Raw genomic sequence first — 15740 nt, forward strand, 5'->3', positions numbered from 1 at the left:
TTTAACTTGGATGCACTGGCGTCATAGTAGTAGACTAGCTAGCTGTATTACCTGATGTCAGAATAAGCTTCTCGAGAAAACTGAAAGAACTGCTGTTTTCTTTCAGAGCAGTAATTGGGGGTCTTTGTGCCAAACGATCATACCCACAGGGTAATTTTTACTCTTTCCTTCACCGCGGTAGCAGTAAAATGACCCACCCTTCGCTTTGGTATTTATTGCTGCTTTACCGCTATTTCTTAAGTGATACACAAAATGTTAGCATTTCAAAGGGATGTCCATTTTTTTTTTACAGAATACGTTATTTTCAATCATTAAACTATTTTTATGCATTAGAGACGAAGGGACAAGCTTTATGAACAATTTTCAAACGTATAATTTAACTTAGGTCGAGGGAAATTTGATGAAAAAAAAAGTATCCTTCAAAATATGTAAAATGTGTAATATATGCCAAAATATTTATTATGCACCAGAATATGTAAAAATAAGTAACATGAAACTTCGGAATAATGATCCCTTTGGTGTAATTCGCCGACATCATAACTTTTCTTATAGCTACATCATTATCATCATCATCAGCATCATGGATTAAGCCTTATAAGGCTCGTACCGGTCTCATTTTTTTTAACACTGTTGAGCCCATCTTGTTTTCGGTCTACCAACATTTCTTCTACCTATTGGGTTATAGTTCATCACCTGTTTTGGTATGCGGTCTGCTTCCATTCTTTGTATATGTTGTTTCCAATCGTTTCTGTATTGTTTTATTCTGTCTATTAATTTAAGCTACATGTAAACTATAAGAAAAGTAGCAGAATATGTAATTACATAAAATCCGTGCACGAGTCATTACTCCGTTTTCAGGTCTTAGTAACACATTTCACTAGAAAGACTTCCATATTGTGTAAGGTTATTCGCCAACATACATATGCGAAATGGACAGTGGCGCCAACTTACATAGGCCTGTATCCACCCAATAAGTTGTGTTGTTATTATTATTATTATTATTATTATTATTATTATTATTATTATTATTATTATTTATGAGATTTGTTTTAACTTATAACTCAAGAGTTTGAACCCACCCAACGTTTTACAAAAGTTGGCGCCACTGAATGCAGAGATTAAAAAAAAAAAAAATACATAAATTAAGCCGATACCAGAAGAGCTAATTATTTATTTTTCAGAGTGGATGGCATAGGAATCCAACCAGCGTCTACCCCGTGCATCTAGCTGCACTGTATGAACATAATTGTGTTTTTGTTGCCCAGCTAGAAGCACTTAAACTCCCGTCTTGTAATGCATGTCCTTCATTTGTGTCAGCATCCTCTAGTGTTTCTGTCTTCTTGTTTTAATGACATAATAATGCAGCAGATGTAAAATGTTTGTGCTTCAGTCTGCACCGTCATCTCGGCTCCATTAACGTGGAACATGAGCCCCACTTCAAACCTTTTCATGGGCAATAGAAATATTTGTGTTGCAGTGACTTTCTTGTTTATCAAGAAAAGCCATTAATGTTAGTGCATTCTGTAATTACGCGCTACACGTCATACATTTTACGAATGACTTCTTCTCTCTTTATTCATTTCCATCTTTTTACTCTTTCTCACTACTAATATTTAGGCTAATATAAACGTATTTCTACTCTTTTTCTCGTTCCTCTTATTTCTCTACTTTTTGCTCATTATAGCTATGTTTTATAAAATATTTACTGTACTCTGCTTCAGTCTCTATATTTTCTTCTTGTTTTTCTTCATTGTTATATATTACCTAGCTATTATGTTGTTTTTAAATCTCTATTTCTTTTTATTGTTTTCCCACATAACTCAAAGATAAAGAGAAAGTATTATGGTTCTGACAGAAAACCGATTCTGAGATACCGGAAAAATGGTTCTATTCTGTATAGCGATTTCTGCTAATACAGTGAGAGGATTTCGTCCATATCCACTGTCTACGAGTCAATTGATTCTGAATAATTCACATGAAATATAATCATTAGAATTGTAATTATTTACCAGGTTGAAGTTAAGGCCATCAGACCTTCTCTTTTACTTCACCATAAATCAACCTGAGGTACAAGGTGATTCGTACAATATAATAGAACTATTACATTCAATGAGATTAGCTATAATATGATACATGTCATAGATGTTAATAATAATTAACAATATAACATAGTTCACAATTTAAAAATATAGACTCCTCTTAATATAGAATATACAGTAATACAGAAAAATAACTTACAGACAGTTAAGGAATCAATATTACAAATAAGAATAAATCTGAAGCTAAATTATTAAAGGATCAAAGAAAATACTAAATTAATATGGAATACTAGCTTACACAGAGGCATAAGTATAATAAACATGTCTAGCTACTGTATAATAACTTTCTAACAGTTTATTTTAAACGTCATTAGTAGAGATGAACAAAACTGACTGCCGCTCTCGCTCGCTGTGTTTATTATATTTGTCTTTCGAGTCTCGTCTCGTCCCGTCTCGTCTCGTCATTCTCGTACGCTTCGAGTCTCGCTCATCATTCTCGAAATAGTATTTGGTCGGCGTGAAGAGATTTCGTAACTTTCAATAACATGATCATTGAAATAAATGGCATTATAAACCTTTAAATGAGACAAGAATACAAAACAGAACAGTATCTTAGTTATCAAAATGTTATGCTTCTATTACATGATATTACCTATGGTTATATAAATAGAAAAAAAACAGTTCCCAAATAAATTTGCATTTCTAAGAAACAAAACATAACGTTAATAAACTTATATTTTTACTTGAGATTGCACACTTGATCTCAGACATATGAAAAGAAAATTTCTAGCCTTTTAATAAGGGCCTAGTAATTAAATAAAGATTGGAGAACGGATTATTATGCACTGAAAGGTAGAGATGATATTCCAAATAGGTTACTTGATTGTTTATACATAATTATATAACAGTTGCCAAAGTACATAAAAGTTCAGTCAGATATAAACAACTGTGGCATTTCAAGGCTGCTTAACGTTCGGGACTTCTGGAGTGATCAATCTCGACGTCTCGAAACACTCACAAGCAGTCTTTACGTCAACGACGCGACGTATGCAACATTGTCGTGCGGGTTTTCGGCTTTGCGGGCGCTGTTAGTCTTGATTTCTCGATCGTTGTTCAACTCTAGTCATTAGAGTACGACAGCCTGGGAGATAATTCCAAAGTCGGGGAAGTGCAATACTAAATGACGAGAAATATGCAGAGATTCTATGTTGGGGGCTTGGAGTACACCCATATCACTTGCTGTTGGGACTGACAATCTTTGAAAACGTGAAGCAAGATACTGAGGAGTATAGAAATGTAGTTTTTTTAATAATAGTGATCAGAGAGACCTTATAACTGACGGCATTCCGTTGGTAAACAAATTAATGAGTCTTTATTTGAGATCAAAACAAAATTTCGATGCACTCGTAATAAAACCTTAACGATTATCTTTGTCATGCATTGTATTACGAAGAATAAACAAATGAAACTGTGTGACCAACCCCGGGGCATAAGCTTGAAACTGTGGAACCAAAAATGTGTATTAGTATGGCCGTCAAATTACCCATAGTTCAACTCTTTTCCGGTGTGTTTATCATCTGTTTTGTTCATATTATTACGATTACAAATTGTTTCGTGTTGTGAATATTTCAAAAGCGTAGTCAAGTTCAGCAGGTGTTATTTTTTTTATAAATAAGCTAATATTCTGTCCTGCTCAACTGTAGAATATGTCCATTGATTTGTCCCCCTATGCTTTAACATATGAAGGAGTACCAACATTCTTCTTGATAAGAGAAAAATGTGGAAATGAAGTGTTCAGTCCATGTCACAATCATAACACTTTTAATAAATATACAGTGAAATGTACATTTGAGTATTTTAATATCAAAGACGGACATCTGTCGTCTCCATAGTTTTGATCTAGAGGCACTTTTTTGTTTCACAGTGATCTTTGCAGTATTTTAAAACAATTTATTTTTATAAATGTAGTGTTAGAGTTTGTATATAGTTTCACCATAACTGAAAAAAGCATGAAAAAATGTATAAGAATCCACAGTATCTAAATTTCTTCTGAAGGTCAGATGTCCGCCTTTGATATTAAGCTACTCATTTATATAATAATTCTGCTAATAGTCCTGTTACCTCCAGATCCATTCTAATCTGTTTACGTACGACCAAAACCGACAGTAGCAATTTAATATTTGGCAATTGGCGGTATATCGCGGTGTAGTTTGACGTCATATCCGTCGCACCAATTTCAAGCATATTTGCTTTGGAGTACTTCCTCCTTTCTTTTTATCTTCTAAGTGTGTGACTCACGTAAGGAATAAACGACTTCGTAAGATTTATTATTATTATTATTATTACTATTATTATTATTATTATTATTATTATTATTATTATTATTATTATTATACAAATAAATGAAAATTCGTTGCACGACAGTCCATGCAGGGCCTCAGCAAAAAGTAAACGAACACTCAACCAGTACGGGGTTACGTGTACTAAGATGTTCTCTTCCCCCCAGCCGAGAAATTTGATTTCGCTGTTCATTGTGACTCCCCAAATTTCTCATGATGCTAGGCGAGCACCGGTCCCCATACACTGGCCGAAATTTAAAGAGAAATTTCTTCCCCCATGAGGACTTGAACCAGTACTTGCTTATTCTGTAACGTTAGTCAAATACATGACGTCTTAGAACACGCAGCTACGGCGCGGGACACTTCCTGTTTACAGTTCTTATAACGAAAAAGTAAACAAAAAAAATTCGAGTGGCTTTCGACGTGTATGTATCTCATATTAGAAAAGAAGTAGAGCTACATCAACTCAGATTAGAAAAGATATTAGCTTGAAGTGTGGCGATTTGTGAACGGAGAAAACCTTATCCATAACTGGAAGAGGAAAAAGAAGTGAAGTAGGAAGCAATAATAATATACGTTACAAGAGCGGTATGTTGAAGCTTTCATGTTCGAGGAAAAGATAGAAAAAGCGAAACGTACTTGAGCTTTTTCAATTTCCGAGAATTGAAAGAAAACATACCGCTCGTGTATCGTACATTATTTTGTGCGAAGATCGTTTATTACATACCTGAAAGAGGAATTTCTAATTAGTTGCAATGAAATCTCCATCTTGGTTTCTGTCCAATGACGGCAAATTTGCAAAACAAAAATATCTATCTTCAACATTGTTGCTTTAAAATGTTTTCTGTGTTTACTATACTCCAGCAGGCCGTGATATACGTCTGTCTTTTTTTCCCCCAATCTGTAAATGCGAACTTAAAACAAACGGCTTCCTTAATGTTACATGCATCACGAATGCAGTAAGTTTAGTGGAGTTGTAGAGTTTACTTAATTTTTGCAAATATTTAAAAACAATAATTAACAGTGCAATTTAGGTGAAATTGCAGTGGTAAGTTTCCAATTTATAATTATTACTATATTGAACGTCTCTAAAAATAATATGTTAAAAGCCTAAAGCAGTAAAATCAACATGTCACTTAAGCGGTAAGAAGAGGGAAATTGTTATGTGTGTTAGGTTGGGAATACTGAATGTGGAATTTTAGACTTTCCGCGGATTGGCTTTGTGCGGAAACCAAGCAAATACGCACGATCTCGCACAAAAGTAATCAACAACATTGTGGAAATAAAATATTCCTGAATACGATTGTAGGAAGTCTTCCGCAATGTAGTTTGGATGTGCTTTATGTATTTCACTGTCACCAGTTTCAGGAAAACAAGTGGCTATGACGTCATGAACATGGAATTTGCTGTATGATTAAGAACGCTGATTCTGATGTCACTAGACAGCTGCAGTGATTCATTTCAAGGGTGTATATTATAACAACAATCCTTGTTATCTCGTTTGCATTGCTGTCGTGTTTCGCGATCTTCAAGTCTCCAGTTCAAACATTCCGAGATTATTTGTCACTAATCTTTGTTTACTTACGTTACTGTTATGAAATATTCTCTCTACAGGCAATTTTATATACGTAGGCCTATTAGTTAGCGGTGATCGTTGTTCAAGATGTGGAAGAAGTGGGTTCGATCTCAAGCAAATATAGCTGTTTATATCTTATTGTAAGAGAGCCTACTGTGATGCTGCAAAAAAAAAAAAAAACATTCCGTACAACTCTCTCAGGTGTGTCCTGTGCCAAGAGTACAAATCCACCTTTCCAAATGCTCTGCTCTTGACATAATTATCACATTGTGCAACTTCAATTGGGAACAGAAAATATCCGACTTGGGCATTAGACTGCTACATGTTGCGGCTGCAACTACGCATTCTGCTTCCTTGCAGATTATAGTATGCACTTATTCGTGACCCACATTTTCCAATGAAGTTTGTGGTGCAAAGTTGCACGTTAAGAGAAAGTTTTTGTCTCTGTGTAGTGGAAGAAAGGAAATCTCTAACTAGCGTTGTCCCCGTTTCTGTCATTTAATTAACTCAACCCATACAATAGGGGCTTCAAACTTCGTTGAAAGGTGCGATGTTAGAAGTTTCTTTTCTCTCCCGTTGAAATTAAGGATCGATATCATTAAGATGACGCGTTTCCAGTATTCATTTCGCAATAGTTAATTGATATTTCCGCTTATAGATTTTCTTGGACTGCCATCAGAAGTATACCTAAATGAAATAGTTACTATACATTTAAGCGGAATGATAATTTTCCTTTCTGCACAGCACATAAAAAGTTTTAAAATTTTAATATAATGTTTTTATTTTTTTATTTTAGTGGGTTATTTTACGACGCTTTATCAACATCTAAGGTTATTTAGCATCTGAATGAGATGAAGATGATAATGCCGGTGAAACGAGTCTGGGGTCCAACACCGAAAGTTACCCAGCATTAATTTAAATTAACTGTAGAGTTTAAGTAGATAAAGGTGATGGTAAAGTTATCCCTATTACAAGTCGTGGATACCCATAGAATAGCGGGAGGGTAAGACTCACTCCTAGGGACGGCATTAATAGCGGTAGGGATATCATCCTGTGTGCTTGCCGCTTTTTGATTGGAGGCTGAGTGTCGCCGGTAGGACTAGAACAATGGAGAAAATCCATGACACTATCGAGACTCGGACCCTAGAGCTTCCGACGTACAGCACAATGCCTTAAGCCTCAACCGCAACGCTCCGCATGCCCTTTTCAGTAGGCGTTATGTATGATTAAATTAGTACAAATTCACATAGATTAGATTAAAGTCATGAAGATTAGCCTATACAAATACTATGGACACAATCATAATAAAACAAAACAAAGTGAAAATGATTATATTAAAAATATAAGTTATTAACAGACGACTCAAAATAGCTATTCATATATTATCGTAGTCCCTTCTGATATTAGGCCTACTAATCTTAGAATATTTTCATTTACCAAAACAGTTTAAAAGTAATAGAGATAGTTGGTGGTTTTCAGTGAGAATCTAAGTACTTACTTTTCAAAAAACTATACTTTGAAATGAATAGTATCGTCTCCTTTTTTGCTAACAACGCCATATCATCAGCAAATCGCACTTTATTCTTCTTCCTCCTACTATCACCCCTGCCATGTTTTGAAAACAGTTCTTCACCAAATTCTCCAAGTAGATGCTGAACAGGGTAGGTGATAAAGGACATCCTTGACGTACTCTTCTTCCTATTTCACTTCCTTCAGACATTTCTTCTCCTATTCTGACTTTGACTTGTTGTTTCATGTAGTTCCGATTTTTGCCATCATTGGCTTGGCTTTAAAAATCGCCTCAATAACCTCTATTTCTATGTTATACTGTATTTTTTTTTTTTTTTCATGGAGTGCAGTTTCATAGAAAGGACTTTGCCGACAGATCTTCTACTGCCCCCTACTAATTGGTTTTCATAAATAAATGCCTTCCTTACTGTGACGTAAATCTTGTCTTCTCCTGTCAGTAACCAACCACAACACTTCTTCAGAAGACTTGACAGGCTCCCGTCAAATCCACGTGGCGGCAGAGTTGCTGCATCTTTTCCGAATTCCAAGAATCCCGTCAGTCTCATTTCGAGGGTCACCAGGATTGTGGCAACTGTGCAATGTTGGGACGAGGGGACAGGATGGAGTTGTCAGAGGTGTTTGTGTAGGAAGTCCTAAATCTGTAAGTGGATGTTCAAGGGAGACACCGAACTGCACTCCTTGAAATAACATACAGTATATTTGTCTATGGTAGTAATAACAATCACTCAAACTGAGGCTGTGCAAATGTTGAAATGGAACTTTATATATTTTTCAATGAGATTGAGGCTGTGCAAATGTTGAAATGGAACTTTATATATTTTCAATGAGACTGAGGCTGTGCAAATGTTGAAATGGAACTTTATATATTTTTCAATGAGACTGAGGCTGTGCAAATGTTGAAATGGAACTTTATATATTTTTCAATGAGACTGAGGCTGTGCAAATGTTGAAATGGAACTTTATATATTTTTCAATGAGACTGAGGCTGTGCAAATGTTGAAATGGAACTTATATATTTTTCAATGAGACTGAGGCTGTGCAAATGTTGAAATGGAACTTTATATATTTTTCAATGAGACTGAGGCTGTGCAAATGTTGAAATGGAACTTTATATATTTTTCAATGAGACTGAGGCTGTGCAAATGTTGAAATGGAACTTTATATATTTTTCAATGAGACTGAGGCTGTGCAAATGTTGAAATGGAACTTTATATATTTTTCAATGAGACTGAGGCTGTGCAAATGTTGAAATGGAACTTTATATATTTTTCAATGAGACTGAGGCTGTGCAAATGTTGAAATGGAACTTTATATATTTTTCAATGAGACTGAGGTTGTGCAAATGTTGAAATGGAACTTTATATATTTTTCAATGAGACTGAGGCTGTGCAAATGTTGAAATGGAGCTTTATATATTTTCAATGAGACTGAAGTGCTTGCGTCTCGTGTTGCAGAGGCACAACATGTACGCGATCCGGTACTACTTCTGCGAGGCGCTGTGCCTGGTCAACATCATCGCGCAGCTGTACTTCATGGACAGCTTCTTCGACGGGGAGTTCATCAGCTACGGCCTGCGCGTCATGACGTTCTCTGAGCAGGCGCAGGAGGACCGCGTGGACCCCATGGTGTTCGTGTTCCCGCGCGTCACCAAGTGCACCTTCCACAAGTACGGCCCCTCCGGCTCCATCCAGAAGCACGACTCGCTGTGCATCCTGCCGCTCAACATCGTCAACGAAAAGACGTACATCTTCCTGTGGTTCTGGTTCATGATCCTGGCCACGATGCTGGGCCTGCTGCTGCTGTACCGCCTGGCCATCATCCTCTTCCCCTCCCTGCGGCCGCACCTGCTGCACGCCCGCAACAGGATGGTGCCGCGCGAGGTGGCCGCGGCGATATCGCGCAAGACGGACATCGGCGACTGGTGGATCCTCTACATGCTGGGCAGGAACATGGACCCCATCATCTACAGGGAGGTCATGGCGGAGCTGGCCAAGAAGATCGAGACGGCCGCCAGCAATAGTCCTTGAGACAGTATTGTTGCCTCATGATACTCGTTTTTGATCCGTGCACCTCCCCTGTTGAGGTGCTATAATTGATTGCTCACCTTTCTCATTTAATATTATTCATGTTTACATTGAAAAAAAATCTCAGTTGTAAGAGAAGTATAGCCGGTTGTTATATGTGATATCTACAAAGATGGGGACTGTTTTTATAGTTACTATTTTTTCTCAATATTCAGTGGTTTTGAAATAAGACTTAGAATGTAAGGTTCCCAATTAATTCTTATTTCAAGTGAAATAAAATTGTAGTTGAACACGTGCATTAACGCATTTAGTTTAATTTTCGAAATCTCTTTATCTGTTGAAATAAGTAAGTCCAAGCTGCAATAGAACAAAGATGTGTTGACTCTTTTGTTTGTATAATAGGCTTACGTGACAATTTTCGAATCAGAGTCACTTTGACGCATTTTTATTTTATTTAGAAAGACACTCTTTCAGCTTTCCCAATAATGGGACTGTCTCATTGAACCAACACACAGAAAACAAAATTGAAATTAGACAGGAAAGATCACAAAAGAGAAACAAAAAAGGGAAATTAAGAACAACAAAGATAAACATAGTAAATAAAACAGATTAGACGTTCAAACAAAAGAAGTTAACGCGTCTTACTAGTCCATTCATTCAGTATAGTACAATCGCTCAATTAATATCCTAGCGGCAAGCTTTGCACCAGTACTTGTAATGTCAAGCATTGTTGTCACATTTTGGTAGTAAAGATTATCCCTCATCACAATTATTTAATTACTTTTTATCGATATCAGTACACTGATTTTTACCACCACCATCCACACTGAATAACTTTTAAGTTGCTAATTTTTATTAAAAGTGAAATTAAAATCATTAACATTTTTCTGTCGTTACCAATTAACTCCAGATTCGACAACACTGGTTTTTACTCCGCATAGAGCAAATATGTTACAATCAATCAATTACAAATTCTAACGCATCCTTGTGATTGGAGCGAAATCTGAGAAGGCCTAATCAATAAACAAACTCTTACGATATCTCTTCAAAGAAAAATAGTAGTCTTTGGCACCGGCTGGGTATTAATTGAACGCTTGGACTACACTGTTACTATTGCTGTCTTTTTCTTCATTCTTTTTGATCTCGGTTACGTAGCTTCTTCTGAGAATCTGTATTCTCTGAAGTACACGGATTTTATGTTCAACAGTAGTGGCTTCAAAACTATATTTTTTTATTAACTGCTAATGATAGTATTCTTCGTGCAAAGATTTCATATAACTTTTCTCTAGGACTGTCGCATACAGTTCAAGTGGAAAGAGTAGCTGGCATTGTTCCTTGGTTTCCGCATATATAGGTATATTAGGATTCATTCATAACTTTACTTTTGCTGCATTTATTTTATGATTCATATCGCTTTGTGTTTGCTGTACTATAAATCGCTAAGCCATTGGTTATCATGTTATCAACTATGTAAAGGGTTGTAGAATTTCGTAATTCTTTTGCTACCACCAAATCTGTGATCTTTGTTTGTAAGTCATTGCCTGTGAGTGTACAGCCCCTCCGCCTAGTGATGGAATACCGTGCTGAACACAGAGTTACATCTAATATTTAATTTCCAAGAAAATAAAATAGGGAACCTTGCTTTCTGACATCCCTCGTATTACAGTAATACGGAACGGAAATGAACAACCATATCAAAATAGAAAATCAACTCGTAAATTACAATGTTTAAAAAAATCTTTATTGAAAGTGCATTAGTGAAGCATATACACTAGGTAGTGACAGTACGTTTTTGATATTTTATGAAAGAAATGAAGCCAGACTATGTGTATATCCTTGTTAATGCGCAAATGATAAAATTTGTTTTGAATGGGTTAAAAACTTGCCAACAAATGTTCAAAGTTAACTATCTTCCTATACATATCTTTTATAGAACTAATTTTTCAAGATTCGACAGGGATGGTGACTCCTGTCAGTAGAATCTCATTCTAGATTTGCGACAATGAGACTGCATGATGACGTATAAATGCTCCTGCATTCCTGAATTCGTTATTAAGTCATCGAAGGTAGTTCACGAGCAATAATTATAAAAGACTTTGAGAGAATGCATTCTCTTCGTATCAATTACATGTTAAGAGTTGCCATCATGTTTGCCATATCCCCATATTTAAAGAAGAACTCGTATTATATTATTATATTTATGATACAAACTCCTTCTCTTGTAGTAACAGAATAATTTTTGCCTTCTTGTACCTCTGACATGTTGAAGGTTTCATTTAAAAGTGTGTGTGTGAAGCCTTGTATTACTGGCAGTTAGTCTTTCAAGTTCAGGAGGTTAGAATAGGTTCATTATTAAGATTGAACATTGCATTAAAATAGAAAGTGCTACCTAACACAGCAAAGAAATGTATAGTCCAAACATTGGAATTAAAAAATATATGCTAAACTGTATTTAAGTGTATCTTTATATTTTTTAACGGAGTATTGCATCGTGCTGTTCCGGGAACATTTCAATTTCCCAAGGGGCTTTAGGATTTGTAAAACAATCATGTTTAAGACATTTCTTAATAATTTATTATACAGGGTGATTCATGAAGATTGTGTCATACTCTGTGATCTGATTTCTGGCATTATTGTTATGAAAAAAGTTCATATAAACATGTCATATTTTTAAAACTGAATGAGTTACACCCACCTGAATGTTGAACATAAACTTGGAAATTATGAAGGTTTAAGCATTTAAATTATTTACAAGAATGGTACTGGTTGTATTATAAATTCATTAAAGAACATTAATATTATTACTCATCTAAAAAAAATCTGTATTAAATCCAGTTTTCAAAGACCTCACCTTTAGCAGAAATACAACTTCCGTTGTTCAGATGCTAGGTAGATACGTTGTACTAGTGTTGCATTATCTCTAACCCTGACCCTGATATCACGAGACATGTGTCGCTGCTATCAAGTGTACTGTCACACACACACACACACACACACACACACACAGCTCCAGACGTCCAGAGAGAGAGAGAAGTTCACAAGGATGCGTGATACGGAAAGAAGAACCTTGATTTTATCCAAAACTATTCAAAATCGGACACACACACATATATCTATGAACTTCTTTTTTCTCAATGATGTTAGGAATCATATCCTAGAGTATGGCACAATCTTCGTGAATCACTCTGTATAATGTTACATTTTCACAGACATATCAAGAATATTGCACAGTTACATGTAATAAGTAGTAACAGTAAAAAAAAAAAGACTCGCTGTTGAATTACAGTTTCAAAATAATGCAAAATGTGCAAGTCGGTGTGGCAGACAAGCAAGCCATGGTTGCACGAATTCTGCAAGTACAGGTATCATATTTAAGTTACACTCATTAGGATCAGCAGTTCAGCTACTGCTAAGCTAACCCTGCCAATGAGTTGTGTCACATGTCATGGTTTTTAATAGTAGATTTTTTAATCATTACTTAGGCTCACTGTATGTAATTGGGAACATACTGAGGGATATAATCTATTTGTTGAACTACTTAATTTTTCAGATGTTGAAAAGATAACATTTTGTTTATCGGAAGAATATACGAATATATTGGTGCTTAAATATTTTTTCTGTCACTCTCCAAACTACATGTTACTCCCGTAATGGTTGGATGATGGTTCACCTACTCTGAGACCAGCAGTCGACAGTTCGGCCTTGGCACTTCATGGGTTGTCGTGCCACGAATTACTATTACCCTCCAAACTAATGCATAGTGATGGAATATTGCAACATGTTTAGTATGAAACCTTTTTATATGCGGTTTCACTTGTTCCGACTTTCTCAGGGTGTATTTAAACCTAGAACTTTTTTCTCGCCCTCTTATGACGCAGAAGAAACTCACAAATGTGGAATTCGAGAGTATAATTGTAACACTCATTTGAAAGAGAAATTATACTTACACATGCAGAGGAAATCACACATGTCAGGCATTCATGTTTTCGTGGTAAAATCTGAATTCTGCCGAAGCTTATAGTAACTTACTTGTTTTGGCGGGGTTGTAATCGCAACTGTAGAGTATCAGTTAATATGTGCCCGAAAATTAATTTTTTTAACATTAAATCGTAGGTAACGGAATCTCTTCAGGGGGGAAAAAGGATGAGTTTGCGTACTCTATTGATTTTTCTTTTTGGGTTAGAGAGCACGAGCCGAAAATGATCTACAGGCGTGTAATTCTGTGGTAGAATAATAAACTAATTCATTCTTGCCTCGTGTTGCGAATATTATACATTCTTATTTAAAAAACTGACATATTTACTTGTACGAAACATATCATACTATCTCATTTCCCATAACATGCATTAGAGATAACCAAAATTACAGAAATTGTTAAAGAAACCAAGTTTGCCATAATTTTCCCTCTACACAAAATCTTTTGCGTTGCCTCACCATTACTATAACTTGAATAATGCAGACGATATTTCTTTATATAACTGAACCACGAAAACATTGTTTGCTTCGCTTGACTGGTTAGAAACTACCTCCATTTTTGTAAATTTAAAGTGGCTTAATAAGTAACTTAGACGAAATTTTGCCAATAACTTCATTTTAAATATGGCTTTTTGTTCTCGAGCATTGTATAGGCCACTATTCTTCAGTAGAATGCCTCGTGTATGATTATCATAAACTAATCTGTCGTGTTTTAAATACACAGTTTTTCGCACAACATGAGAAATCGTTTGGTTCATTTTATATGACACAGAGGTTGCAAAATATGTGTAATAAAGAAATTTTGTACTGTTAATTCGCTTCCCGGTTAAATTGTCCACTTCAAAATGGCCACAAACAAAAATGTCCAGAGGAAAATGTCCAAGGGAAAAACTCCAGTAAAAAATGTCCACATACAAAAATGAACACAACAAAATGTCGAATATAAAAATGTCCAATAGCAAAATGTCCACAACAAAATGTCCAGTATAAAAAAGTCCGCATTCAATTTGAAACATGTAATGCTGACTCTTCAAGAACACCAACGAACAAACCGTGCAGAGGAAGCATTTCATAGTAAATTTCAGAAGATGATCGCTGCTCATGATGCGAGTGTTTGGAGGTTTATTCAAAAGATCAAAGATGAACAACATGGGAATGAAACTCTCGTACATGAAATTCGAGTAGCTCATCGAAATATTAGGCCTCCAGTTAATAAACATAGGCTACCAAAGAAACCAACAACGGATAGAGGCAATCGTCAGGAGATATCATGAATACAAAGACAGGAATGATATAAAACGCTACTTTCGTGCAATATCTTATTACTTAAAAGTGCATGGACAGCCAGAAGAGGAAGCTCAAGATCAAGAGATGGAATAAAAAATTTATTGTAAATTGTAGATTTTTGTGTGTTTATACGTACATAAAATGTTACGATCTCATATAGGACATTTTACATAAAAAATGCATTGTAAATTGGAAATTTCTGTGTGTTTATACATTAAAAATTATGATCTCATGTATAGGACATTTTACATTTGTGGGCATTTAATTCTGTGGACATTTATGTAAGTGGACATTTAATTTTATGGATATTTATATAAGTGGACATTGTATTTGTGGACATTTTATTTTATGGACATTTGCGTGAATGGATATTTCTGTTTGCGGACGTATTGAAATGGACATTTTAATCTCCAACCGTTAATTCCGTATATGTGTAGAAAGTGTCTTTTTCGATATTTCGAAAACATGTTATTTTTCTACAAACAAACAGTCTTCACAATTTCGCATACAGTAATAACTATCATGTAAGGATGGAACCTCTAGAAGTACTGTCCATTATTCAGGAGAAGACGAGCGGAAAGAATGTGACCTTCTTGACTATCGCTGTTGATTATTATAAACATCTCTCAGATAAGCATCCCAGTAGCCAGGTTATTACTCGTGCAGGAAACATGAGTAACAATGCGTATGGAAATTAAAGCTAAGTTGAACAGAAGGAGACCTAATGTTTCCGCTTACTGCAGTACAAATATTGCACGTGTTGTCTTACGTTATCTGTTCACATCCCTTCCTCCTCAGTCCGCTCTCGTCTTCTCCTGAGTCACCGACAGTAGTTTACTTGAATTATTTATAAGTTATCGCCTTCTGTTGAGTGTGACAGACTGTTTCATTTCGAAGTATACGAGTTCAGTGACTGAGGAATATTATACTTTGTTGGACTATGCAATCTGTGACATTTTAAACGAGTAAT

The 15740-nt window shown here is 35.6% G+C and overlaps 1 protein-coding gene across 1 annotated transcript in view; it reads left to right on the top strand.

The window, feature by feature from the left end:
• Window positions 1-10117, top strand: part of ogre (optic ganglion reduced) — a 67812-nt gene extending 57695 nt beyond the window's left edge. The window contains exon 2 of the mRNA XM_069846275.1: window positions 8939-10117. Within this exon, the coding sequence (XP_069702376.1) occupies window positions 8939-9511 (573 nt within the window). The 3' untranslated portion in view covers window positions 9512-10117. The remainder of the gene's footprint in view (window positions 1-8938) is intronic.
• Window positions 10118-15740: the final 5623 nt, after the last annotated feature.

This window comes from Periplaneta americana, chromosome 14 (genome assembly GCF_040183065.1).
Source record: "Periplaneta americana isolate PAMFEO1 chromosome 14, P.americana_PAMFEO1_priV1, whole genome shotgun sequence".
Taxonomy (NCBI): domain Eukaryota; kingdom Metazoa; phylum Arthropoda; class Insecta; order Blattodea; family Blattidae; genus Periplaneta; species Periplaneta americana.